Genomic DNA, 27901 nt, shown 5'->3' with positions numbered 1-27901 from the left:
AACCATCACACCCTCCACACCAGAAGAACCGGTTTTACGCACGAAAAAGCACGCGCTCCGTCTCGGCGATCAAGTCCACGATCGGGCGCGAAAAGAAACCGTCCCAAGGCGGAGAGAAAGCGCACGCAACAAGCAAAATGTGTGAGCCGGAGAGCCCGCCGAGAGAACGGTACGAAGAGAGGCTTTTCAATCCGTCACCGACCACCGTACGGGTGAGTCAGACTGTGGCTGCGGCTGAGAATCGAAGCAAACACTGCACGCAGTAAGCGGATCGTGTGACGCCCGTGTCTGTCACTTTGGGGCCGGTTTTCTGGGGCGTTGGTAGCAAAACAATAGCGAAATCGGTGTACCAGGTGAAGCTCGCAACATTTGTTACATAAATGTGAACTAACACCGGTGTGCAGAAAACAGTGCAAAAGACATGAAGCTCTCGAACGCGTATGAAGCGAGATCTCGCTCGTTTGTACTGCTGTCCGTAGTGGTGCTACTTCTGGTTGGTGAAGGTAAGTGAATGGTCAAGAGTGGCGCGCTCTGACGTCGGTGTGCCACGTTAGCTGTTTCTGTGCCCGCGTTTTCTGCTTCTGCTTCGCATGACTGAGGCCTATGGAATGTACGGCTCTGATATTCCATTCTCCCTTCTCCTATTGCTCTCTTCCGGTCTGCAGCTCGAGGGTTAAACCTGGTGGCGCATATCTCCCAGCGTGGACTGCATGGAGAGATTGCCTTCTCGCAGCACAACGACCGGCAGGTATTGATTGCATCCGAGCTCGAGACGACGCTCCAATATCCGGAACAGGCGTGGAGCTGGGGCGTCTACCAGCTGCCGGTCGACTACACGATCGTAGATCCGCAGGAGCGCTGCCAGCTCGCACGACTCGGTGAGCAGCTGTGGTCGTTCGACGATGACTTGGGCTATTTGATGCTGCCGGGCAATGAGTCGACCACCTGGCTGAACGACATCTCGCTTACCGGCGAGAAAGGCCTGTGGGGCAAATCGCTCGTCCTGTACGATCCGACCATAAACGTGCGCATCTGTGCGACAATTGTGACGCGCGATGGCTCGCAGGACCACCTGGCCGAGGCACGCTTCTCCAGCCCCATCACCGGGTCCATCTATTTCCGCTGGCTGGCGGCAAAGGAATCGAACCACTCAGACACACTGATCCACACCAACCTGTTCCACATACGCGATCAGTCGCGGAAGATGGGCAGCCCAGCCTACACCGAGCACGTGTGGAAGATTTACGTGACGGACATTTTTGAAAGTGAGGCACAGAATGCGGAAGAAAACTGTAACAAGCTGCAGCTGGTGTTTGATCCACAAAATCGCGGCGCGGGCAATGCCATCGGTGACATTGATGGACGTGTCGGTCCACTGCGCATCACGACGAACGCGCGGCAGAATCAGTACCCTCAGCTCTTCCACGACCATAAGCTCGTTCTGCTGCCGAGCGATCTTTATGGGCCGTCGCGCAAGCTGTACGTCGTGGTGTTTGATCCAACTCATCCGGATACGTTTCTGGCCTGTGCCAAGATTCGACACCAGAAGCCGAGAACAGCTCGCGCTCTGGTGGATGGCGGTGGCATGCGCGGAGATATGCGCTTTACTCAACGATCCCGGTTCGAGCCTACGTGGATCCAGGCCAACTTCGGAGCGGCCAGCAATGAGACTGCGGCCAACATTAACTACGCCAAAGATGTCTCTAGCTTCCGGATCAATCAGCTTCCTTTGGAAGCTTACGCAGGTCCGGAGGAACGCTACTGTCTAACAGGTGGTGGCGTCTTCAACCCGACCGGAATTGCCGAGAAAGATAAGCCACCGCCTGGCTATGGTACGCAAGATCAGTATCCGGTCGGTGATCTGAGTGGAAAGCTGCTGAATAGAAACAAGAAAGAGTCGCATTCGTTTTATCTGCCCGGTTCCAGTGCGGAACTGTCCGGACTTTACTGGGACACATTTTTACCTCTTCAAGGACCGAACGCGATCACCTTCCGTAGCTTCTCCGTGCATCGTTACAACCGAACACTGCCAACAAACATCACCGAAGCCCCGTGGGCCTGTGGTACGGTGGCGCTGTACGAGTTCAATCGGCCTTATCACTTGCCAATTCTAACGGCCCAGGTCCTGTACCGGTACCCCATCGTGGGTCGCATCCTGTTCCGACAGGTGAAGGATGAACATTGGTCGGAGACGGCCGTCATCTTCGAGTATCTGATCCATGCGGACGGCTCGAACGTCAACAAAACGGCCGATCATCGGTGGGCCATTACGGATGAACCGCCGGGGAAGGATTTCTACGATTGGCAGAACCGCTGCGTGAGTGCTGGTGGAGTGTACAATCCGTTCAAGGCTGCCCCACTCATGGGGAAAGGATGGGAAGAGATTTGTACCGGGTCTTCCGTAGAGTTGTGCCGGGTTGGTGATCTTTCGAACCGGCTGGGAGCACTGGCAATCGCTGGACATAAGCGAGAGGCGACGGAGATTAGTAGGAAAATGTTTATCGACGTGAATCTGCCGTTGAGTGGACCAGCTAGCATTCTTGGCCGATCGTTGGTAATCTTTGATGATAACGGACCGAAAGCGCGCGGTGAGCGTCTTGCCTGTTCAGTGTAAGTTATTGGAAGTGATCTCTTACGATGTTAGTCGAAAATTTTGTGATTCTATTTATCATTTGATTGCAGCATTGGAGGATATCATCGCCGAAAGGTAGTCGCCAGAGATTGGTACTCCAATGGTGATTTGTTAACGATCAAAGGGAAGCTGGAGCTGGTACAGCAATCAGAGTACGATCTTACGAACGCAGAAGTTGATTTCAAGGGACTAGATCAAAACAGTGGCTACCATGTGCATGTAGTAAGTACAGAGTCTGCATAATATTTTCGTGTATTATCGATTACTAAACTTCCCTCCACACAACAGGCCCCCGTAGAAGGTGATCTAGAGTTCCCGTGCGAAGACTCCACCGTGTACGGACACTGGAATCCAAGAAACGTTGAGCCCAAACAATCACCACCCCCGGCAATGGGCAGCACGGATCAGTACGAGCTCGGAGATCTTAGTGGCAAGTTTGGAACACTGGATGGAGTGACCATGTACGAGCAGACGTACAATGACACACGGCTACCACTGTTCGGGTACGAGAGCATTATCGGCCGTTCGATAGTGGTGCACAAAAAGGAAAAGAACCGACGCTGGGCCTGCAGTACACTGGAGCGTGGATACAGTCCGAACGAGGCGCGTGAGATACGAGCAATTGCATCGTTTCATCATCCGGCCGGCTTTGCCTACGGGTACATACGGTTCACGCAGCTGATCGGTAATGATAACAGCCAGAGTGACACCATCATTGAGGTGAAGCTGCGCTACCCCGGTAAGCATGACCGCAATGTGACGCACAACCACAACTGGCACATCTGGGTGAACCCAGTCGGCGTGGATGCAACCGTTCAGCAGGTGGAAACGCGCTGTGTAGCGGCGGGATATGTGTGGAACCCTTACTACACACAGCTAGCAGATCCTTTAAATGTAAGTTACCTTAGCATTTCGCTTCATTTGGTAGTGTAGCAGTATTTCAACAAATATCTTTTCCTTCTTATAGCAAGAGCTGTACAAGCAAGAATGTGGACCGGATAATCCACTGCGCTGTTACGTAGGCGACGTAGGCGCCCGTCTTGGTCCCATCTCGATCGGTAGCCGGCGGCAGGTGTTTACCGACAGCAATTTCCCCCTGGAAGGTACGGTCAGCGCACTCGGCCGGTCGATCGTCATTTTTGGGGCCGAGTTTTCGGGCCACCGATTCGCCTGTGCCAAGATCGAGCCCGATCATGACATTGTGAAGTACATTAACCTGAAGAAACCGCCCCGCTTCGTGGTGGCACAGTTTCTCGAAGACGTGCGGCACGTAATGGGCCTGCCCGAATGGATGCTGGCGATCGATTCGCGCAGCACCAAGTCGCTGCACAATGACGCCTGCATTCAAATGATCGTTCACTTCAAGGGACCGGCCGCGCACAAGATAGAGCAAGACTTTTCGCGACTGCTCGCGGTTGGGCGGCTCGATTCGCCGAGCATCTACATCCCCGGGTACGATAATAGCAAGCGCAAGCGGACGCTCTCCTACCGAACGTGTGGGGTGCGCGATCCAAACGAAAAGAGCGCAAAAACGCTGTTCGGAAGTAGTGGTTCGATGCGCAGTTTACCTGCAGGTTTGGGGGTGTTGTTAGCGTTGGCGTTTGTGAGATTATTTAGCCAAGCTATGGTTTAGTTGTAGGAGCACGCTTATTGCGCACACCCTGTACATGTTCCTTTAGATTTTGCGCTTAAATCAATTATTTTTAAATAGATAGCTCCTCGAGCCTGTGACAGGAAACAGTCCAAACACTCATCTTCCATGTTTGTAAGATCAACGGGATAGAATAAATGAAGTTAGAGCTTTATTTAACGTTAGCCTAAATGTATGCTTCTTCGTGCACAAGCTTCAGTAGCTATGAATTTTAACTTTTTGAACTTTGAACTTTGGAGCTTGTCTGTACACTTCTGTGGAAAAGACGGAGAGTTTTCTTAGAAATCCGGTTAAAAATAGAACAAGACATGATTTTCCTAACTATATATACCAGTTTTACTTATCAGTAGATCTACTTACACACATCCCTTCCAAGATCTCTTATAAAACGTTGATAGTTCTATTATCCCTCAATTGTTGACATTCTCAGACACTAATGCATTGCTCAGAAGCAATTATATTAAGACATCACCCTAACAAGACATCACCCTAACAAGACATCACCCTAACAAGAGCTCGAATATTTCTAAAAATAGATTGAGCTAGCAGCAGGAGCCACCTTGTGGCAAAATAAAATAAACTGGCCTCGGTTGGTTGTTTGGTTTTTGCTCTCATTCCTGATGTTCTTTAATTGCTCTTCTTCACATTCTATCTTCTTAATGCTAGCTTCTATTGGTTTAGTATCTGTCCCATTAAACGTGTTTGCTTCGCGATCTTTATTTGGTGTTGTTGTTGATGATGATGTTGTTGGTGTTGTTGTTGTTGTTGTTGATGTTGTTGTTGCTATCAATGTTCATGTTGATGGTATCTTTTCTTCCTTGATCTGGACACACTGTGGCCATTGTATCTCACAACCCTCCGTCACCTAGACCAGTGACGGTGGTGATGCACACGGCTCAACATTCTTTGGGTCAATGTTCCGAGGTCAATAAAAAAAAGAACACAAACATAACTACAAACACAAAACATAGGCGCAAAACAAAAACGATCGAATGACAGTGTGTGTGTATAGTAAAAAAAAAAAGACGAACTTCGAAACGAAGGTAGTTATACAAAATAAACAGAATTCATTGTTTAGATTTTTTTTAGGTTAGTTTTTTGGTTTTGTTTTTGGCTTTTAATTATAAAATTTATTCTTCCTCTCCCTCCTCGGATCCGGTGAGCATGCCGATCAGAGCAGCAGTGTCGATGTAGCCCTTATCGTCAATGACCATCTGATCGAATGCATCGTCAACCTCGTCCTCGGTGAACTTGTCCTGGCCCCAGTGGGTCAGGGCGAAGCGGAACTTCTCGCCATCGATCTTGCCGTTGGTGTCGAAGGCCTTGAACGCGTTGATGACGACATCGTCGTCATCCTGGCCACCACCCGACATGCGGTTGGCGAACAGCGTCAGCAGCTGGGTGAAGTTGAGCGGTCCCGTAGCCTCACCGAGCATCTCGTCCAGCTCCTTGTCCGACACCAGCTTGCCGAGGGCGTCGAAGGTGGAGCGGAGATCGTTCTTGCCAATGACACCATCCTTGTCGTTGTCCATTAGCGCGAAAGCCTGTAGCCAGAGCAGAGCAGGGGGGGGGGGGGGGGTGGTAGAAAGGATAGAAAGAAACGCATCGTTAGTGATCGTGCAAGATGAACGCGTTTGGGGCTCCCCTACACACCTCTTTGAATTCGGCGATCTGCTTCTGGGAGAAGAGAACGAAGACCGAGGATGGGGCCTTCTTTGCCTTGCGGGACGACGAGCCGCGGGTCGAGCCGCGCTGCGAGCCGGCCGCAGAGTCCGAGGGGGTCGGTGCCGCCGGGGTGTCTGCTCCAGGGGTATCTGCTGGGGTGTCATCCTTGGACGACGCCTTCTTCTTCTTGACCTTCTTCTCCTTCTCAGACTATGGGAGGAAAAGGGAATCGATCAGAACCTTCGAATGCGAGAGCGATGCCAACCTAACAGCACAACAACATCCACTCTGTTCATCCTTGAAACAAGTTTCCAACAGTCTGGGGGGGAAATTACGAAACCGTCTGCTCGGCAGTAACTATTTTTAGAATTGGATCTTGGAAAATTCACACACTCCACGGTAGGCGTGCGGAACGGCATCACACGCCGTTGCGCAACAAGAAGATTTCATCGCACTATCTTGGGTGGTTCATCTTTCTCACAGGGGTGCTCGTTAGCGTTCAAGTTAAACTAGCCATGGAAAATCACACACGACATCAGCGATTGGAAATTCAGGATCTCGATCCCTCAAAAACTTTGCTTCTTTAGCTCCGCTCGCTCTTAGGGGAGCTTCAACTCAGCTTCTTTCTTCACTGTGAAGTGCACTTGGTTTTGTAACTACTTTCAACTGTTCGCTACTACTGCAAGCAGATCTTCAGACGTTGGAAACTGTTTCACTATACTTCTACTGCCGGGATAAACGATCACCGCCGAAACGCGCTATCCCTTCACACGTTGCGGTGCGATGAACAGGTTGGTGCGACACAGAAGTGTTGCTGCAGGTCTTAGCTCGATGCGCCAGAACGGTGCCTTACCATGGTGCTTAGCTGGTTAGATTAGAACGACTCTACTCGATTACAGCTCGTGAGCGACTGATTTTAAAGAAGCGCCGTCGCTGATAACTACGGCTGCTTCCTTCCTTCAGGCGGGTCTTATTCGCCTTATTCGGCGACCGACAAACACAGTCTTTTTATATTTCGGCCTGCGCGGCCGGTTATGCGCAGGCCTATTATTAGGCAGTCATCGGCACGGTGCACGGGCTCACATTCGGCCGCAGCTTCCCTGGGTAAGGTATGCTGCGGTGCGTTTGCGCAAACCGAGGCCCACTAGCTGCCGATATACTCCTCTGCAGCTTCCCTAAGTTGCACAATACGCATACACACACACATACACACCGGCATAAGCATCTAACGCAGTGGCCACCTTTCTTGCAATGATTCAACGTACGGCCGCCTCATAGTATGAGTGTGGTACGTTGGGGGTCTTTGTGTCGCTGTACTCCGCTAGTGCTGCCCTCTAGGTGACGGTTTAGTGGTCGTGCGCTGGGGAGCTGGATCTAGACCCGACACACTTTAAACGCACAAACTCTGGCTTGCGGAGGATTTATTTTTAACCAAATTTCCCACCGTACCGGTGTTGCGTGGACAGACTCGTTCTACGTCTACGAATGTTCATGCATCCAACCACTTCCTCCACACTCGGCACCCGCACCCGCATTCGGGTGGGTGACACGTAACCTGTAACCGTATGTGCGTAAGCGAGGGCGATTTTGCGGTGGGATAACAATTTTCACGGCTTTACACCAACCAGCCAAGTGGCAGGAAGCGACCCGAGGCAACCCCGGGAGAGGGGCAAAGGAGTGGTAGGTTCTCCCCTACCCTCCCCGGACCCACGGTGACCGTATTGTTGAACTAGATTCACTGTGGCCGCCATTCCAATCCGGCTTGCAGGAAAAATGTAAACGAAAAAAAACTAACAGTGTACGAATTTTCAAAACGTTACAGTTACAGTGAACGGTGAAAAAACTGTTCAATTTAGGAAAAAAAAACATTCTATGGATGAGCCACACGCAACAGATGGATTTTGTGTGCGAAGTTTTGCCTCTTTCTTCCAAGCTGTTGTGATTTATTCATAGCACAACCGTACAAATTATGAGATATTTTGTGTTTTCTTTTTTGTTTTCTGTATTTCGCTTTTTTCTGTTGTTTATCCTTCAGCTAGGTTACCTGTTTCTTTTTTTACTTTCTTTGAACTAGTGTATGGTTTCTTTTTACATTCGTTTTGCTTTCGAATTCTTTTGTGTTCTTTGGCTGTGTGTTGCTCCAATTATGTCAATGGTTTTTAAAGATTTTTACATTTTTTGTAAGACTTCTTGGTCTAGTTTAGTATGGAACAAATATAGTTTTGGCGGTGAATCGTTTATAGAACATAGCAAAAAATCATCACTGCATGATGATGAACTGTATCAAAATATATTTTATTAAATAACTAAAGAAATAGCAAGCGGATATAGAATCGTTCCTCAATTTTACTACGATCACTTAATTGTATTTCCAAGAAAATGCAATGATTCACATAAGCAAGAGTGATACTACAGATTTAAAATTAAATCCATATTTTAAATTACACCTTTGCATATTTGATACCAAGCATTACAATGAAATAAAAGAATCAATCATCAAAATAATTCCAAGGACAAGAAAGAATTTGACAAAGAAGACATTTTCAAACAGACTGAACAAGGCTCTTTCGATGGCACTTTTTGTTCTTTGCCTTCAGTCAAATGATATTCAAGAGTTCCAATCTTCAAGTGTTTGAAGAAACATTTGCACAAAAGTACCAATGTTATGTATTCCATGTTCAGGGGTATATATTTTTGCCTTCGACCTTGGCATGACGTGTAAGCCTAGCACGTAAACATGACAAAACGAAACCGGCAAACAAGCGCACGTCATCAGAAACGGTTCCAACAAGCATCTCGATTGTCGGCGAAGAAGACAAAAATCTATTGATATAAAATCAATTATTGCTGCGAAACTGTTCGCAATGATCCTTCCCGTACTAGAAGGACATTAACCAGAAAGATTCGGATTTGATTTCAGCGGCCAAGTAAACAACATACCGCGATTGGCTGTACAACGTAGAAAATAAACATACATCACCCTTAAGCCAGAAGGAATGGGCGGACTACTGTTTGCCAAGAAAGTGATGGGAAGGAGCGAGATAGATTCCCGGTACGGTATAAATATAGCGAGTGTCTTAAAGATTGTGACTGTATTCGAAGTCGCTGCAAAAATATGAACCCAACCAGGGCAAATGTATTTAAAGGCACGAAACTACAGCCTCTACCGGCCAGATTTGCAATCAATTGGAGACGGACGTTTAAATCAAAATTCATTTTCCCCCTCAACAACATACACACACACACACTGCTGCTCTTTTGGCCTATCGTCTCTCAGCCTTATCTATATCGGATCGTGTCCAACGAGACGGTAATGGTACGGAACTATCGAACCCTTTCGCAGCTGGAAATCGTCCAACAAACCCTCCTCCTCCTCCTCCTGCTCCTCGAATTCGGTGAATTAATTGGTGAAAATTCGACAGCAAACAGTTCCAGATTGTTGGCCCGTTCGTCTACCGTCCGAACGTATTGCAGCGCACATCGACGCAGCGGAATCAACGATCCGGCACCCTAAAACCAAGCAGGCAAATTCATTGCTCTACGCGGACAGCCAACCGCTGATGCCAACGAGAAATTGATGCTCGCGCGAAGCGACCGGTGCACACAGATGGGGGCAGAACATTCCTGCGCTAAAAATACTGCCAATAATATTTTTACCCATGACCGGTCCGCACTCTTCCTACGTGCGTGCACCACTCTGTTAGCAGACACAGAGCTGTGGGAATGTGTGTTTCGTCGCGGGACTAGTTGTCGTGCGCTAGGCTAGCAAAACACACGGTGCAGCTTTCGTACGATGATGATGATTCATCGCCATTTTGTGTGGATAATTTCAACCCCGTTCGGTTATGCCGCTGTATCTGCTGTGATATTGCGGGCTGGGACAAATAACGATGCGCGAATACAAGTCATTCAACAGATTTTATAATGCACCGGGCAAATATTACTTAACAGCCGGTTCGTATCCGTACCACGGTTATAACATGTCGTGCGGGTCGTTGTTTTATTTGCTTTATTCAACCACCTTCAGGCTCTTTTACAAACTCGCACCCAGTGGCCAGTATGGTATTTGGTACGGCGAACAAAATAAGCAAATCTGTTGATCTAACAAATACATACACACACACACCCACAACGCAGCGCTGTGAATGGTGGCGTGTTCTGATGTGGCTGCGAGTGAAATTCACTTTACAATCAACATTAACCAGGCCCAGGCTCCGCATCATCATCACCTACCGACACCATCGCATCGCTCGCCGTTCACGCATCGGTTGGTTTCTTTGCCCTGGCCCCGAAAATAGAACTGCCCACGCGCACAATGGTGCTGCCCGCCTCGATCTGCAAAAGAGCAGTGGAAAGAAAAGGTATCAGCCGACTGATTTCACCAATACATAGCGCAACCATGGTATGGTTTTCCATCTCGCAAGCTACTGCAGTCATAATCGTTACGTACCGCTTGCACGAAATCATCCGACATGCCCATCGACACCTGCAGCTCGGCTGGGTCACGCTCGAACGTACTGCAGATATCTTGCTGGCACTTCATCAGCGTGCCAAAGTCCGGATTCGGTCCGGTGGTGTAGTCGTGTCCGAATCGACCAATCGTCATGACACCCTCGCAGTTCAGATTGGGACATTTGTCCAGCACGTACCGGAACAGGCCGACTGCGTCCTCCGGTTGGACTCCATTTTTCTCTACAGAAACAATAAGCAAACATCCCCCACACACACACAGTTATTCACCCACATTTCGTTGGGATTAATCATCGTTACATACCATCTTCGCCGCTGGTGTTTATTTGAACCAGTACGTTGAGCTGCTGCTTCTTTTCGGCGTTTTCTGCCTTCACCTTTTCCCACGCCTTGTTCAGCCCTTCGGCCAGCTTGATGCTGTGTACGGTTTGGATCATGTGTAAATTTGGAAGATTTATCACCTGTTTAACGAGAGAAGAAAGAGATGAAGGATAAAGCACAACACACACAAAGTACAAGGCAATACATACCTTGTTGATCTTGTTGCTCTGCAAGTGGCCGATAAAGTGCCACCGGATGTCCTGACAGTGTTCCAGGATTCTGGCGTCGTTCGCCTTCTCCACCAACTCCTGGACATAGTTTTCGCCGAAATCTCGCTGACCCACTGAATATGCGTCCAAGATCAGATCGACCGGCTTGGTCTTACTGACCGCGATCAGCAGCGGTTTGGAAGCATTGCTGAGCTGTTAAGAAAGAAGGATACAGAAGCAAACGGTTCAGTCGTGTTCGTTGGTTTTTTTTTCGAATTCAAAAGTGATCTTGCATGATCTTGCGCCAGCTTTGACGCGATCGTTGCCTCCGAGATGGTATGCAAGCGTAGCACATTGGTCAATTCAGAATATGCATGTGGCCAATACCAACAATAATACGAAAGAAAATTAATTTAATTTTAAGTAATTTCCCGATATATTGAATGTTTGTACTCTTTCCACTATGTGTTAGCCATATTTGTACGAAAAAAATAAATAAAATTATAAAATGTCCACACTCCGCTCCTTTCATCACAATCATCCACTCTACAGTAATCGCTACTTTGTAATCATTCTGTGTACGCGTGACCTTCTCCCAGCCGTATGTAATGCTTTCTCTACATTCTAAAATTTCCGAGAGTTGTTGTATGTTTTTCCTTCCCGTTTCTTCGAAACATCCAGAATGTGCTCTACTCACCGCCAATCGTTTGTTGTACGTTTCCTCGATTTTCTGCAGCGTCTGCCGGATGCCCAGTTTTACGTCTACCTCCGCCATCACTTTGCGTATCATTGAAGCTCCGTGCGTGACGGCAATATCACATGCACTTTCTAGATTTGCTGCAAAGAAGGACAATCGCTATACAATGTTGCGACCGCTATCTCGACGGAATTATTGTGCTATATTTACTCTTTTACCGCACGGCCGATGGAAGCTGTGCTTTGTTATCAGCTGGGAAGCCAATTTGTAAACAAACAACAACAATACCAACAACCTGAAACTGACAAGTGGCGACAAGTTTATACACCCTCGTTGAAGAGTTCGTTTCATGAAAAGATTCGGCAACTTTTCACGAATTATTTGCGGTTGAAACATTTCAGCCAGATTTGAAATTGCCGTTAGATGAATAAATTCATTAATATAAATTTTCATTAATACTAATTAAAATATCATATCCAGGTAGCTCCGTAACCACGCTAAGTGAATTTATCGCAGCAACCATCCCAAAAACACTTTCCACGCCAGTTTTAAATTGGCTACGAACGTGTGAGGTCGCTAAATTGCAAGTGATAAATTTTTAAGTTTATTCAGGAAAACCCTCCAAAAAAATGAGTGCCAAGAACAAAGGTCCTGGACCGGCGGCTTACGGTCTGCCGCCTGAAATCGGCTTCAACCAACACGACCCGCGGAAAGATCGCAAACCAATGTACACGATGCGGCCGGCGTTTAAAACCCGCTTCGACACGCTCGGTCCCGGCCCGGCCGTGTACGATCTGAAGAAGATAACGCGCGTTGGAGGACCCCGGGAACCGAAGTATTCGCTCGCAAGCCGACTCAACGAGCGCAAGCCGGATCTCGTTCCCGGCCCGGGTGCGCACAACAATCATCTGGTGCCGACGATGAAATGTAAACGTCCGCCCTTGTACAGCTTCGGCCAGCGTATCGATGTGCCCAACCGGGAGATCATACCGGCGCCGAATCGATACGATGGGCTGATTTACATGACTCGTACCAAAGCTCCGTGCTACTCGATGTAAGTAATGGGTGTGGTGACGTATTTTCTTTCCAAATATTAAAACAATCGAATCTTCCTCAGGAGACCGCATACGAAGCAGATTCACGGCCTGGAAGGACCTGGTCCGGCTAGGTACGGTCCTACCTCGCGCGATGTCACCCACAAACGGGCACCGAACTATACGCTGCGTGCTGGCCATAAGCATCTTACGGAGCGGACGCCTCATCCCGGCCCGAATCGCTACGGTTTGATGAACCTGCGCATGGACACCACGGCACCGAGCTACAGCTTTGGCATCAGATATCCAGACTGGAAGGATCCAATGATTATACCGGGTGACAATTGTTAGACTCTAGAGTAAACCGGGTTATGAGGGTTATGTCTTCCAGGAGACGATACAAATATTGAAAGAATCTTTTAGGGAATTCAACCAGTTTCAAATGAGTTCAGCATTCTATGAGATTACTTTATCCACATTCCCAGGCTCATTCTCTTCCTATGTTAATGATGGTCAATAAAAAATCGTTATAAAAATCTCCCATCTGAAACTTGACCGTTCAAAGTCCAAATTTATCTTATCCCATTGATATTTGTTCCCATTTGTTACACAGCTGCACCTCACTCGACAAGCACACCTCCAGGGCTAAGCGGATGCACAAATGTCATCAGCTCAAGTTACCTGCTGCAAGCAACTGCGAAAAGAAGCCAATAGTGCTACGATTGCGCAGTGTAATGATCAGCCGATTAACATGCTCCCCACCGCACGTCCCCGACCTGAAGCGCTGAAATGGCACTGGCTCGCCTTTTAAATGTCTTCCCGAAGGAAGGAGGTTACACACCTTTCGTTCCGTTTCTCAAAAAAATAACCGAACTGCCCCGCAGGTTCACTTCTCGATTAGATCACACCCGTCCTTCCCACGGGGCCCACACACTCAACCGTCAGCGTTGCGCGTAAAATGGCCCCCTTTCGCGACGGAAACGGCCGTGAGGCCTCCGAAAAAGAAGAGGAAAAAAAAACAACGAACCGTCTCCAAAACCAAAGCCCACGGGCCAGAGAACCATTTTCACGGGGGAAGACGCGAAAAGAGAAGACCTACACCAATTAACCGGCATAACGAGGATCAAATTACTCACCCAAAAGCCACACTCATTTGTTATTCACTGAATCGATCTTGTCGCACCGGATGAAAAATGTCATGAGCATATCAATAAAGCAATAAAATCTCGGCTCGTCTCTTTGCCCGTTCGCTTTCTCTCTCTCTCTCTCTCTCTCTCTCTCTCTCTCTCTCTCTCTCTCTCTCTCTCTCTTGGGGTTTGGCTGCGAAGCAGAAGAAGAAGAAGAAGAAAACAAACGCACACGGACAGGAAAGACAGGTTAGGAATTGAAAGGAAACACCCCATTTTCACTCAATCCACCCATATCCTTCCGCGCTGTTGCGCGTCGTCGGCCGTTGATGATGATGGCCGATCATTTCCGTCACCCCGCCACGGCATGGCACGGCACGGGGGAGAATTCGGGGAGCCTACTAGTACACACAAGCACAAGCGAGGTGGTGGCGGAGGATGGAACCGCTTTATGGCTTTTCCTGCTTGCGTTTCGTCTGCTCCCTCCCCGGCTGGGGTAGCATAAGGCGCAGTCGATTAGATGCAATAAAAACTTAATTTGATTAGATATTTATATAAGCCGAGAAGATCTCCGGTCCCAAAAGCGCGCCCGCGCTCGTACCGTGGCCCGGGTTTGCGTAGGCCGCTGGCATGATGGCCCGCCTTGGACGACCCTGTTCCGTGGAGGACGTCACACAAACCCTGAGTAATGTCTCAATTAATGACACTCCGAGGGTGAGATATCGGTTGCTTCTAAGCGGGCTAACGATCGGCGGGCTAACACAGCTCCATCAGACGCTGAGGATGTGATCAATTTGTTTACTAAAGTGTTTGCTCGTAAAAGATGGGATCGTGAGTGGACATCAGGGATGATGTGGTGGTGAGTTTCTGTAGGAACATCGGTGCTTGAAGCGTTTTGCGATAAGCGATTAAAGGAATTTAAAAAAAACGCCTAAAGTTAGGCAACACTCAGTGCAAAATTGCATCAATAACCCGAAGACCAAAGCGTTTATAGAATTTGTTAAACGCTTTTCAGCTGTATATGATGAAAACAACTCCACTCCCTTCAAATCTGCCTCATCAATCGGTCAGCCATCATCGAACCGCCCCAAAAAGGTAATTGTCCCAAAGCAAAACGGAAGGTCAGACCGACTCCCTTTTACAACCTGTTTACTCGCCGTTGCGTTCAGTTAGTTTTGCCCCGTTGTTCGTAACTGGTAATGAGCGTACATCGGCCGTGTGCATCGATTCGGGCTTGTAAGTAGAACAAAGCAGGAAGAACAAAAAACCGCGTGCAGCAAAACACCCTGCCCGCTCATCCAACCGACCCAAAAGATCCTCCAAAGACGCATGCTGCTTGTAAGTTGTGTTTTGTACTTACATCATCCATTACCGGCGGTAGTACCTGTTGTTTCGGGCCACTTTCCGTCACGGCTAATTTAGCATGAATGAGAAGACCCCTCCACTGTCCCCGCTTCAGCCCCAAGCAGTAGGAAGAGCTTGCGGTACACGTGTGCTTCGCCGTTTGTGTGTTGGTTTTTGTGTCTCAAATTTAATTATACGCATTTTTGTGCATGTTGTGTTTTTTTAATGGCCTTATAATTAATTCATATTTTATTGTTCTCGCATTGCCCCTACCGTGGCCGAAGGGGTGGAGATCGGAGCTTGTTGTTGTCCTGTTTTGTGGTTTGCTCTTCTTGCTGCTCTGCTACACCATCATTTGCTATCGTCGTTGATAAGACGACTGACTGAAGGTGGAGTCGCGATCAGGGGACAGGCGTTTTGCATAACAATTGCATGTCAGTGTCGACGATGGGTGGAGACGCAGGTGTGTGACGCAGCGCAGAGTCGCAGCCCGGTGAAAGCTGTCCGTTTTGTGGCAGTGAGAGGTTGCTGTTTGATGATGATAGGAATCTTGAGGGTTATTTAAGAGCTGCATGCATGCCACGGTACCAGATAATTAAATTAAGGCAACACATTCTTTTGGCAGCACATTCTACAACAGTGCGGTTAATTTATGGACCATACTTATCGTTTTATTGATTGATTTTGATCTTGATTGAAGCGCTACGAGGACACGGGCGGAAAGAATGCGTGCCTTTCTTTAGTTTTTTTGTGTGTAACGAATCTTCAACATTGCAGCCACTTATTTGAGTCCTACGCTCTTCGTTAGCGAAAATCAATCATCACTCGATTCGGCACCAAGCACATCCCAACTACCAATCCGTGATGCAATTAAAGTACGGTCAAATGTTCTCCACGACCCCTTGCTGGACAAAGACACTCTTCCGAGCACAACACATACCATTCTGATGCGGAATGCAAAGGCAGAACAAGAGAATGAGCGAAATTATGATTAATTACACGATTGATAGGGCATTATCAGTCGGAAAAGGGGCGCAGGAGGAGGAGGAGGAGGGGGGCTGATGATTCTGGTGCACCGCTCAAAACATCGATCTGACAACTTACTCCTGTTTTGATGGTAAATGTCGTGCAATCGGCCCATTCTGCCTCGTTACCAGCATGTTTATTTCAGCACCATGTTCTTTCTACCCGAGAGCTCGCCCCGGCAGGCTCGTTACCGAAGTCGAGGCTGCCTTTATGAAACACTAATATTTATCTTAATTACGTTCACTCCTTCTCATTGCTCCTGTACCGAGGCGCGATCGTTCCACGGAGCAGCTGATGTGTGCTGCCCGTTTGGTTGCTGATGGTTGATCCACCTTGAATGGTTCTAACTTCGGCACAATGCTTCCTCCCTCGGCACAGGCCATTAGATGTGGTCCGGATCTGGCGGAGGGGGGGGGAGGGAAGGGTAACATCAGCTCGGTGAACAATCAGACACTCCGCAACACAATGGGGCAACACCGTCGAACTAAGCGCCAACAAATTACCACCAGTGTGGCAGCGCAAAAAAAACCCCCGGCCGGTGGCTCATTTGCATAATGGATTTTCTTATTGCAGTTGCACGGATGTTGGATGATTCGAGGGGTTTTTTTTTGTGGCGATCACGAATTGCGTATTATGCTCGCGCCACCTCTTCGCGTTGTGGTTTTTCCGTTGAATTCGAACCCGATTTTCACTGGTTTTGCACCCGGTCCATTCAAACGATCGCAGCCACTTATCGGTCCTGCAATCGGTCCTGCCGTTGTGGCTCTGCCTGGCTGGAATCGTGCTAGTGCGCGCTCATTACCTTGCGTACAGTGCACTCGGTACGATCACTGATCGGTGCGGGGATACGTGCGAGATAGCATTAAGCTTCCGAAAAAAAACCAACGCTCAGTTACTTGCTCGTTTGTGGCGTCAGGTTGTTAATTAACGATCATTTGCCATTGAGCGATGGTTTCAGAGGGAGGAAAAGGTGATAGGGGAGATGTTGATCGGTGTTGATAGAACCCAGCTGGATGAGGAAAATCAATGTGAAAGAGGTCAAACGGCCTAGCATGAAATTATGGAGCAGTAAAGAGATTAATGTAAAGTTGTGATGAAACTATCTGGATCATTTTTTGCGCAATTTTTCATAGCATGATCATATCATGAGATTGATGCCGAACAATCCACACGAACAACACGGCAGTATTCAGCAATACGTCTCAGACTCTTCAGATTTTACATCCTGCTAGTATTTGCTGCATTTCGTTGTTTCGTTCGAATTTTCCGAGTTTTGTACCAAGAAACGTGATACAATATTAACGCTTCCTTCCCAAAAAACCCCAAGCTCACGCTCACACAGCTTCCTGTCCAACCGATCATGCGATTGAATGATTTGCTGACAGCCACTTTTTTTTTGTTGTTGCTCTCAATGACGACATATTTCAGCTCATTTTATTTCGAATGGGTCGTTCCGTCAATCATAGCATCTAATTAGTCTGAGCTTTAGCTTACCACAATCTCGAATTGGGCATCTACGGCCAGTTGATCGTAAAGCAGTCGTGGCACGTCCAGTGTCCTTCTCACCGTCTCAATAACATACGACCGATCGCATTACAGGCCCATTTCTTCACCAGCTCCTCGTGCCCTGTCCGCTTCATCTGTCCCCACCCTTTTCGTCACAACCCGTACGCATCAAAATCAATCGTCAAATAGACGTGCTGGGAGACACAAACTAGCCAAACACCCATTCAAAGGGGCTAGCAGCAAACGGCCGTGTTAAATGACCACTCCATTAAGATATCTTTCGCCCGGCCAGTGTGCCAAAGGATAGGCAGATAAGCAGATGAATCCTAAATGGCTGTCCGGGCTTGTTGGAGTTGCTGCGGATGAGTGATGAATGTTTTATGCCATCGGCTGGTAAATGAACGCAACGGAACGTCCCGGGACACTCTGGCGCTGAGTTTCCGTTTTCACCTGCGGGCTGCGGGCTGCCCAATCAACGATCGTCAGTGGGAAATGGGCTGGCAAACGGAACCGTTTTCATGGTGCAATCATTTGCCACAAATCAGTCACACTGGAGCTATGCCGTTGTGGAGTTGCGTGGCGTTGGCTGGACCATTGCTGGACCACATGCCAGTGATCGAAAGGGGCAGATAAGAAAGCCACGTTCCAATCAGTTTTTTGTTTGGGAATTTATTCCATTTTTTGGGCACGATTTGTTCTGCTAATTTTACTAGCCTAGCGTGAAGCTGAAGAATGTTTACTCAGATGGACAAGAGCTGAGAGCTGTCTGGAGGAAGTCAAGCTTTTCACGACTAGTTTAGATGACTTCTTGTCAAGAGCCTGTTGCGGTGATGAGCTTCCATATTGCTTTTCAATTTTAACACTTTAAACAACAAAAGCCTCATCCTCACCAATCACCAGCTGGACAAATGGGCTAATCTGTGCTGAAACGTTTTCACACCTTGCCAATCCTACCGGCTCGCTACCAGCCATAAATTGCAAAAATGGCAGCACACCACACACCACACACAAAGACCATACCCCTCGGACCCCCGGGATTAAGCAGTCAAGAGCGGTTGGCGATGCATTTCCATAACAAAAGTCATACTCAATCATCGCCTTTTTGCGTCTGTTTTGCGTCCAGCTTTGCTGGCAAGGCGAGAAATCGATACCCTCTTAAGCGTGTTGATTTAACACCTTTGGCACAAAGTGTGTCACACGATCCCTCACCGAGCCGTGCAGGGTCCGTGGCAGAGGCAGAACTTTGTGCAGTTTTTATTATTTTGTGTTGTTTGGGCAAAGCCCAAAGCCCTCTCCGTCCCTCCCTGGCAGTGACGTTTAATTGAGTGTGAAATTGAATTTATCTAAATCCATTGATTTGCTGTTAAAATAAGCATCAAATACATTAACCCAGCATCCGCATGCACCTTTCCCCGCTCTCCACTTCTCCTTTGAAAATGCTCGTCAAACGGCCCACAAGGATCACATTTCCCAAACGCGAGCCCCTAACGAGGCGCATTCTCTCGGGGCCCCGGCCGAGCGACGAATGCCCAAAACGAGGCGCAAGTGCGAACGGCTAAAAACAACAGCCTCCGGGTAAGGAGGCCGCAAAGAGGGCACCCCAGCAATACAGAAGCGAACGCAACCGATCATCGCCACAACGGGCTCACCCGGTCGCAAAGCACGGGGAGGCAAAAATGGCCAACAGCCACTTGAGAGTGTGAACCAGTGCAACGCCGCACCGGCGAATCAGCGCACTAAAACCCTGGGCAGTAAACTAAATTAGCATAAATTAAAATATAAATTGCTTGTCGAAGCAGTCGGGCTTGTCGGAGTAGTCGTCGTCGTCGTCGTCGCAGTCGCTCGGTGCGAAAATCGGTTTGGCCATTATTTTTAACAGCCGATTTCGAGGCGAAATCTTTTACCAAAGTGGCGATGAGTGCGCTGGGAGTGGACGGTGGGCAGCACCAGTTTTTGGGACCCAGTGCAGTGCCTGTGCGAAAGGCCTCCGGAGGGCTTTGGGTTTGTTAACACTGCCGAAGAGGTTAAACCAGAAGGGAAAATTGCTCCAAGCAAAACTGGTGACAGGGGCATGGGGCGGCCGAGAGCAAGGGAGCAAAAAGGGCTGTTTTGCCGCAAGAAACAAAAATCAAAAAAAAAAACGGTGTCAGCTAACGAGGTGCAGAAGTACGCTAACAGGGCACACCATTTCGACGGGAACAAAAAACCTCCTCACCGGAGCCACTACTTAAAGTCAACAAAACGACGCTCTTTAGCCTAATTCCAGCCACTTTCAGGCGTGTAGTGGCGCTGGTCAGCGCAGCCATTCCCCATTCGGAGCTGGCCGCTGGCAGCAACCGAACGATGATGGACGTTTGGGCTGGTTTTCGGTGCCTAGCAACACCGGACCCAAGTCACGTGATGCATCGATACGCTTACGGGCGGAATGCATAATTTTGTGCAACCAGGAATGCAACGACATGGCGCCCGGGTTGCGCGGCAGTTTGCGTGCGCCAGAATGACAGAAGCAGTTCGATTTTGTAAACGGATGTGTTTAGAATGATTTATCGCAAGCCCGGTAGCGATGCGTTAGTCAGAAGCTGCTGGCAGTTGTTTGGGGATGTGTTTGATTTATAGATACGGCGAAATGTGCGACTGTTGTTTAATTTTTGTGGGCACAATAGCTGCATAGATAAATATTTACTATGCATTACAGCGATGTTGAATTTAGACGTTCTAGTGCAATGGTTTAAAGATTGCTTGTTGGTCTTTAGACACTTGATTAAATGGAATTTCAATTTAAATATATTAATAAGTAGATTAATGAAATGAAACTCAGTTTCACATGATTCCATCCTTTTTCACCCAAGCATCATGCAATGTGTACTGATAATGGCCAATAAAAACCGTCCCCTCAACCCCTTTCAATTACTTCCTCAAATATCAGTAATTAAGAGATGCTTACGATAGCTGTAACATGATCGTGCAGCGCCCATCCCGACAGCGTACGGCAACAGTTCAGCAAAAACCCGTTTATCGCTGCTGGAAAGCGTTTTGCCCACTACCCCTTCCCGCCTATACACAGCGCGGGCGAATATGAGAAACTAATTGAATCGTCCCGCTAACACCGAGTGACAATGTATCGCCTTCGCAACGGGTCTATCGACGGCGATCGAAGCTGCGATCTGCAAATTGTCCTGTAAAAGCTCAACAAGACTCTGTACGCGATCGCCTTATTATCACACACACACGCACGCACCAGGAGATTAAATTTCAGCAAGAGCAACACTAAACCGGCGAAGGTGTGGCTTGCTGCCGAGAAGGGCCTGACACGTTGGGGCTCGTTGTGGGTTCGTTAATTAATTTGTTTGGTTATTTTGCAGCCACGGGTAAGGGAGCCCGAAAGAAAGTTCTCTTACACGGCGCAGCTCATCATTTAGCGCCTGTAGAGTGAACGCAGGAGAGAAAGAGAGCGAGAGATGGGTTGGGACTCCCGAAACTGTGGTACAACTGGCTGCAAAACGTACAGCAGAAGCGTGTTGCGTGTCTGGCAGTCGTTCCCGGGCCGATCGCGAAGGCAAAGTGATTACTTTACACTCAAATCATAATAAGAAAGTTTATTGCCGAAATGATTCCCCCTACAATCGGCTGGGATGGTTTCGTGACCGACGGAAATCACCTGTAGGTTCTGTAGATTAAGTGGCTGGCTGTGTGTAGGAGGGGGTTCAAGAGAAGCGCTGGGCTGAGTTTGAAGGGGAGGAAACTACAAAAGTGTTCTTGAAGATGTTCTTCAAATCTATCAAAATTGATATTTTCTGCAAAATAAAAGCATAATGAAATAAGCTATTAGTTGTGATTTGCAATGCGCATTGCATACTTTCAGGCGTATCTCTTAGCACAGAAAACTTTACAACATAAAACATTTAATTTAATAAAATCACCTTTAAAAACAGCACACTACAGAACCATCCAGAACCATCAAGGTGGATACACCGGTTTTTACCCCAACGGTGGCAGTAACAGGGTTCTCATTTTCCTCCTTTGTTTTCGCTTTTCTGGTGCTGCTGCTGCTGCTGCACTCTCCGCTTACTCGCGCGCACGCTCATGACGCTGCCTTCGCTCGATGACCCCGGGGGTAATTTGTAGCAGGGTAATTTATTTCGTATATTATTTTAACATTTCGATATTAAAAAAAGAACCCCTGCCAAATCCTTCCACCTCCCGTTACCGCCCCCGTTCGTGCAGCCTAAATGCATCGTTAATCGGTTCGCTCGTTTACACGCTGCTCCCCTTACCTCCTTTGCGCCATTTGCACGGACCAGCGGGACAACACCGACCATCGCGCGTTTTTATCATCGCACAATTTATCATCATGTGCAAAATTATAATTAAGTAAATATATTGATTTTAGTCCCATCTTTATCGCGCTAAGTGCCGTCGTGTCCGCTCGCGGTGTCCCCGTCGCGTCGGTCAGAACGGTCGACTTGGCCGGGCGTACGAGTACGGCACCGGTTGATCCGTGGAGCGTAGGAGGAACATTACTGATGGAAATGAGATTTATTCACTCCCGCCGGGCCAGTCGGAACGCATGTGAGCAAGATTGGATGAATAATCCGCTCAAATTACCGGGACACCGGACGCAGCGATCGATGGACCATAAGCACACCAGCCAAATATTCAACGTAAAAAAATTACAGCTAATTTTGTAACATTTCATAAACCGAACGCCAGCGCTTGTTAACGTCCCGAAAACAAAATCCCCTCCCCCCATCCCGGTGCCAAAATAGCCAGGCGAGAGGAACTTATTATAATATGACTCCTTTTGCCACGTATCAATTATTTAATATTTATAACTTCAAACAAATTTACCAGCGTAATTTATTACGTACAAAATATAGATTGTGCAATAAGCGAAAAATAAATAACCTTCCAAATTGATCCCCTCGCTTCCCTTTTCTCGGGGTCCACTTACTAAAAAAACTGAAAGCCCCCCCCCCCCACACACACACACACACAAACCGCTGGTCTGAAGGGAGTCTGCAAACGAGTGCCCTTAAGCTGCACCCGTCCAGCAGGGAACTGGTTCCGGAGCACACGCGGTGCTCGAAAAACTCATTTCTACCGTCCATCCCTTTTGGGGCCCGGGCCCTGGTGAGTCCATTTATGCCAAAGTAGGTTTTTAAATGCAAAAGTAAATGTTCGCCCCAAACCGTGCACACGCATCACCACCACCATCATCATCATCGTCGTCGTCGTCGTCCGTGTGAGCAAGGAGTGAAAATGAACCAAACTAAGGACCGAGTAGTGCAGAGCGTAATTTATTACCCTAACAACAGCTTGAAATTATCGAACTTTAGTTTTCGACTCGTAACGCCTCCTTTCCGCAGGAAATGTGATAAACTGTGTGTTTTCCTTCGGCGGTGATCGGAAACAATTGGTAGGACGGGACTTGGGGAATAAGGGGGTTTTTTGGGGAGTTTTTTTTTTCGGGTTTGAGAGAATGAAAATTACGCGATGAAAATTGTGATCCCGATTCAGATTAGGGCTCAGATGGGAGTGGTGGAATGAGGCAGGGGAAGCGTAAAGAAGCATCATGTGGTTACCGTGAGTTTAGATTATTAATTTGGAGGTTCATTAAAAGGAATAGGAAGTTGGAAAAGAATTAAGAGCTCATAAAAGATTTTATATCTCGGCTAAATGATAGTTGCAATGAGTAAATATCGTAAAAACTGAACAAAAAGCAAGCAACTGGATTACATTTTAAAAACATTTTAAGATGTTTTACCACCTTAACTTTAAACCCCAAATGATGGAGTCGATTTCGCTCTCCTGCCCAGCTTACTAATCCGTTCCCGGGCAGACGTTTATCGATCGGGGATCTCATTTTTGGCAATCCCCAAATATGCCACAAATTCGGCCTTCCATCCCGAAAGGGCACAACAACAACAGCAGCAGCAGCAAAAAAAACCCTCCACACCGAAATGTCATAAAATAATTCATCGTTTCGCCTTGCCTTGTTTTTTCTTCCCGGTTTGGAGGATCGCGCTCTCGCGCGCCCTCAAACAAACTCGCCGTTTCTAATGTGTGATCGCTTAACACAGGGACATTTCGAAACAAATTCATGATCAAATAAATTATACCATGATTTATGACGTCATTTGTGCGATCGAGAATGCGCTTTCTTGTTCGTCTGTTTTTTTAAATGTTTTCGTTCGATTTGCCAGAAGCGAAAGCCAGAAAACATGTGTGCATGTGTATTGATTTTTGGCGTTTTGGATTCTCTTGGGGAGTTGGTGGTTTGGTTTGGTGCTGTTTATTTTTATTCCCTTTTTTACTGCTCTCTGTCGTCTGCCTTCGGCTCTGTGTTAACCTTCGCGTTCTTCAAATACAAATGAGATGCCATTTTTTTGGTCGCGCTTTTTTTGCGGCTGTTTGTGCACTGCAACCGCCCTCCTCCGTTTAGCCGCCGCGAGAACGCCTTCCGTTGCACGGGTCGGTGCTTTCAAATCCACCGGAGGCAATTTAGAATTTTCACAATCAAATTTGTACGCCCATTCATTTCAAATTGGATTTGGTGTGTGTGTGTGTGTGTGTGGGGGGGGGATTCTGTTGCTTTTTTGCTCACAAAAGAGAAGGGACCGAGGTCTGGGACCCCGTGCGCGTTACAACAAATATCAATAAATGAGGCTGCCACCATTGAATTGGAACAAAGGAAATCGGAGCCGGTGGCGTCCGCACGAGACGGCGCTGGATCGGCCCTGGAAATGGAATCATAAATTCGGAACAATCGAAATTCGGCCGAAAATCCGGGTGGAGAGAGCGGATCTAAGGGCTTTAAGCAAAAAAAAAGGGTAGATTCGGTGGAGGATTTGGGGTTTGATAAGGAGGGTTGCTCGGTTTGTTTGCAGATGTGCCTCAGATTGAAAAGGATCAGGTAGTTTAGAGAAGGTACTTTAGAAGTGTTTCCTAAAAAGAGTAAATAATAATATCTTTTATCATTAATTTTAGAAGAGTACAAGTATTTTCAGTTGCAATTTTTCAAATAAATTGTGAATAAAGCTACATATATTGAAGATTTCACAGCTCCCGTTTTAAACAACACTTTAACCTTCCAGGCAACCTCCAACAAGCTTACTTCCTCCATATCATTGTTCTCGTTTTGGCCCTTCCATTCTAAATTCACTTCCTGCCTACACCAAGCGGGAGCGTAAAGTGGGGAACAAACACCCCCAAAACAAAAAAAAATTGGACCCCAAAACCGCACTATCGCAAAACAGGAGGCAAGATTAAAGCGCAGCGATTACATTTATGCAACAAATTATGCATTGTATTATGACTTAAATTGGAAGCGGGCTGCACTCGGCAACCCGTTTGTGGCAAAGACAGCACACACACACAGACAGAGCTATCGCTTTGTGCCGTGTCCCTTCGTGTCGCCTAAACGAGACCGCCGAAAGACGCCAAACCGTTCCGTCGCGACCGCGTCGCGCCTGGCCGATTTATGACCTCCAGCGCGGGCGCGCGCACACACACACGCACACAGCGAACAGCGACAACTACCAAATTGGGCCACATTGAAGGCGCTGGCGCGTTCGCGATTATTGTTCCCCATAAATAACCGTCCAAATGTGTGTAATTTCATGTCTTTTAACAAGTTAACAGTCAGAACAAATGGGGACCGATGGTGGGCACCCGGGAAGGCCCTTTTCGGTTGATGCTGATGCCGCCACCGGCCGCCCAAAATGTGCGTGGAACGCGCGGGTGCTAGTTCCTCTGTCATTCGTTGTGTGTGTGTGTGTTGCGTTTGCTGCAAAAGTGTCAGAAGTTGGTGGTTGGCGCTATCTTTCCAGGACTGGACACTGGCTCTGAAAGATGAAAGCGGTCCGAATGCCGCACCGAACGAGTTACGAGCGGTTTGGATGCAGAACAGGGGTCGTTAGGTGCTGTTAACAGCCGGGAGTAGGATTGTGTTCGTTAAGGTGCATCATTCGCAGTCCTTTTTGTAGCTTTCCAGGTGACAATTCACGTGAAACATTTCTGCTTTTCGTTTCTATTTGTGTTCATCGCTCTCTTCACTTAACTACACGCCATGGATTTAGTACTACAAACATCCACCAGAGAGCGTTGTTAAAAGGAGATGTTAGCACTGAGTAGTAGTAAAAGTAATCTTAAGTTAAGTAACGCTTCAGGAAGAGTTTAAAAATATGTAAATCAACAAGACTCACATTTCATACACAATTATCAACTGCCAGCTACTACCAGTAATCACTCACAAATGTATCTGTCCACACATTTATCATAATTGATGCGCCACACAAACAACCCCTATCATAAACAATCGCTTTCCCTCTCGCTTGATGAGTTTCGCATATTGTGTAGCCGTTCGCACAAGTGCAATCATACTCACCAAGTACAATTAATCAGCAAATTGGATGTCACTAAAGTTGATGATTGAATAACTGCCCATAAAAGCAGGCGGTGCCCCACAGCACCGTCCCGCATGAGTCATATTTTGCAATACGCCCGTACGCCCATTCGTACAATCATAATAATCTACCTCGTTAACGGGTACGGTAGCGATCGGACGAGGGAAGTCACTTCCATCAGTGCACCTCGGCATCATTAACTTCATCGTCCACCCATTCCCGCTCTTTTGCCAGTTGATGCGAGCCACACCAATGGCAATGGTGCAAAATAAAGCTCTTAAGCAAATTCTTCCTTAATGTGTTTCGTTTTGTTTCGGTGTCGGTTTTGCTCATTTAGTCGCGAACACCGTGCGCGAATATCAACCTGCTGCAGGTGCAGGTTCGTGCCTTACCGCGCGCCGAGTCTCTTTCCCCTTGATTAGCTTTGTACGGGAGCGTGTCTGCTGCCACGGCGCTGCAAACGCTCGCTGATCACCCCTGCTAGCGTCATAATTAAATGTGTAATGTTCAAAACATTCGCTTAGACCGCGTTGCTACTTACCACGTTCCTCGCTTACCCAAACGCCCCGCTCGCTGAAGTATGAAAGATGGCTGGTGGCTAGATTGTGCACTACGGTGTGCGGCACCAGCCCAAGCTGTGCATGGTTTGCTAATTCAAATTTAATATTTATACTTCATAAGTACAATAATTAAGCTGTATGTATTAGCGGACGTAAGCGATCATTAGCAATCGCACGCATGCTGCCTTTCCTGTGCTTTATCTCTCGCTCACTCACACTGCCCGCTTTACACATGGCCTCCCTACACTAGCTGCCAGTAAATACACTAAGCGCAGTGCGCTGTTAGTGCGCAGCGCCGCAGGTCGGCTGTGGGACGGCAGAGTGGCCAGCGAGTTTCCGATCCACTGACCACTGCGCACTGCCAGCCAGCCAGCCAGCCAGCCAGCGGTGGCAAAATGGAGGAGAAAACCGAAACGGATACAATCAGCAAAGGAAGATTAATGAGTGTGATTATAATCGCATTTGAAAATCTATACCCCACCGACGGGCAGACCCGGGCGCGAAGGTAACCGCGCTAACGCTACTGCGCCATCCACCGCCTTCTAGACGCCCGCCGTTTAACCCCGTGGTCCCGCAGCGTTGTTTCGCCCTGGTGGCCGGAAGAGAGGATTTCCCCAATTTAAGTGCGAAACCGTGGAAAGCTGCAACCTTAGCCCGTGTGCGGAGCGGAAGCCAGTGCCAGTTTGCCCAACACCGGCACCGACCCGTTCAGCACTGGACAGCCCTTTTAAGCGGCTGTGAATGTGTCGTAAAATGGGTGGCTAGGTTTAATGCGCGATGTTGTAGCATGAGCAGCAGGGAGATGAAAAGACAATTCGAGACAGGAAACGGAGCTTAACAATATCTCGTACCGGTTGCAATAGACTTCAGGGTGTGTGTGAGTACTTATGACAGTGGTGTGATTATGGTGATCGGATATGATGTGCATCAGTGGGAGCTTAACTGCAGCCGAGGGAAAGGTGGCGGTGCTTTATGAATATTCCGGTCACGCGAGCTGATTGTTAAATTGTCGAGTCCTTGTATTCCTAATTGCTGAATCTATAAGCTATATTGATGATGATCTTTACCGTTTGATTGAATAATATGGGAAGCGTTTTGACGTTTGGAAATCAAAGGTTTAGCACCTTGGACAGTTTACTTGGTTGATTGCGAATGACAAACATTCGGTTGTTGGTTGTTGTTTGAACAAGCAGTGAGTTTAGGTGGTCAGCTTCTCGAAATAGAATTTCTTTTCCAATTCTCATTACTTTACAA

General features: G+C 47.8%; 4 protein-coding genes across 4 annotated transcripts; 2 read left to right on the top strand and 2 right to left on the bottom strand.

The window, feature by feature from the left end:
• The first annotated feature begins 9 nt into the window (after positions 1–9).
• Positions 10–5525, top strand: LOC121588192. The gene is made up of 5 exons (XM_041905873.1): positions 10–503; positions 666–2610; positions 2683–2854; positions 2921–3526; positions 3600–5525. Exons 1-5 carry the CDS (start codon positions 422–424, stop codon positions 4263–4265), a joined length of 3471 nt encoding a protein of 1156 aa, XP_041761807.1. The 5' UTR covers positions 10–421; the 3' UTR covers positions 4266–5525.
• On the bottom strand, positions 5331–6938 carry LOC121588193 (myosin regulatory light chain 2). Its single transcript, XM_041905874.1, has 3 exons — positions 6802–6938; positions 5937–6158; positions 5331–5827 (listed from the first exon to the last, which is right to left on the bottom strand). Exons 1-3 carry the CDS (start codon positions 6802–6804, stop codon positions 5414–5416), a joined length of 639 nt encoding a protein of 212 aa, XP_041761808.1. The 5' UTR covers positions 6805–6938; the 3' UTR covers positions 5331–5413.
• A 3005-nt stretch (positions 6939–9943) lies between these two features.
• LOC121590208 (pyridoxal phosphate homeostasis protein) lies at positions 9944–11947 on the bottom strand. The gene is made up of 6 exons (XM_041909670.1): positions 11856–11947; positions 11646–11785; positions 10949–11161; positions 10723–10879; positions 10399–10640; positions 9944–10283 (listed from the first exon to the last, which is right to left on the bottom strand). The coding sequence occupies exons 2-6, from the start codon at positions 11736–11738 to the stop codon at positions 10206–10208; spliced, it is 783 nt and encodes a 260-aa protein (XP_041765604.1). The 5' UTR covers positions 11739–11785; positions 11856–11947; the 3' UTR covers positions 9944–10205.
• A 233-nt stretch (positions 11948–12180) lies between these two features.
• On the top strand, positions 12181–13229 carry LOC121590597 (outer dense fiber protein 3-like protein 2). The gene is made up of 2 exons (XM_041910402.1): positions 12181–12699; positions 12763–13229. Exons 1-2 carry the CDS (start codon positions 12275–12277, stop codon positions 13028–13030), a joined length of 693 nt encoding a protein of 230 aa, XP_041766336.1. The 5' UTR covers positions 12181–12274; the 3' UTR covers positions 13031–13229.
• The last annotated feature ends 14672 nt before the right edge of the window (positions 13230–27901 follow it).

The sequence above is a fragment of the Anopheles merus genome, chromosome 2R (genome assembly GCF_017562075.2).
Source record: "Anopheles merus strain MAF chromosome 2R, AmerM5.1, whole genome shotgun sequence".
In the NCBI taxonomy this organism is placed as follows: Eukaryota; Metazoa; Arthropoda; class Insecta; order Diptera; family Culicidae; genus Anopheles; species Anopheles merus.
This window is presented reverse-complemented; position numbering and strand designations above follow the sequence as displayed.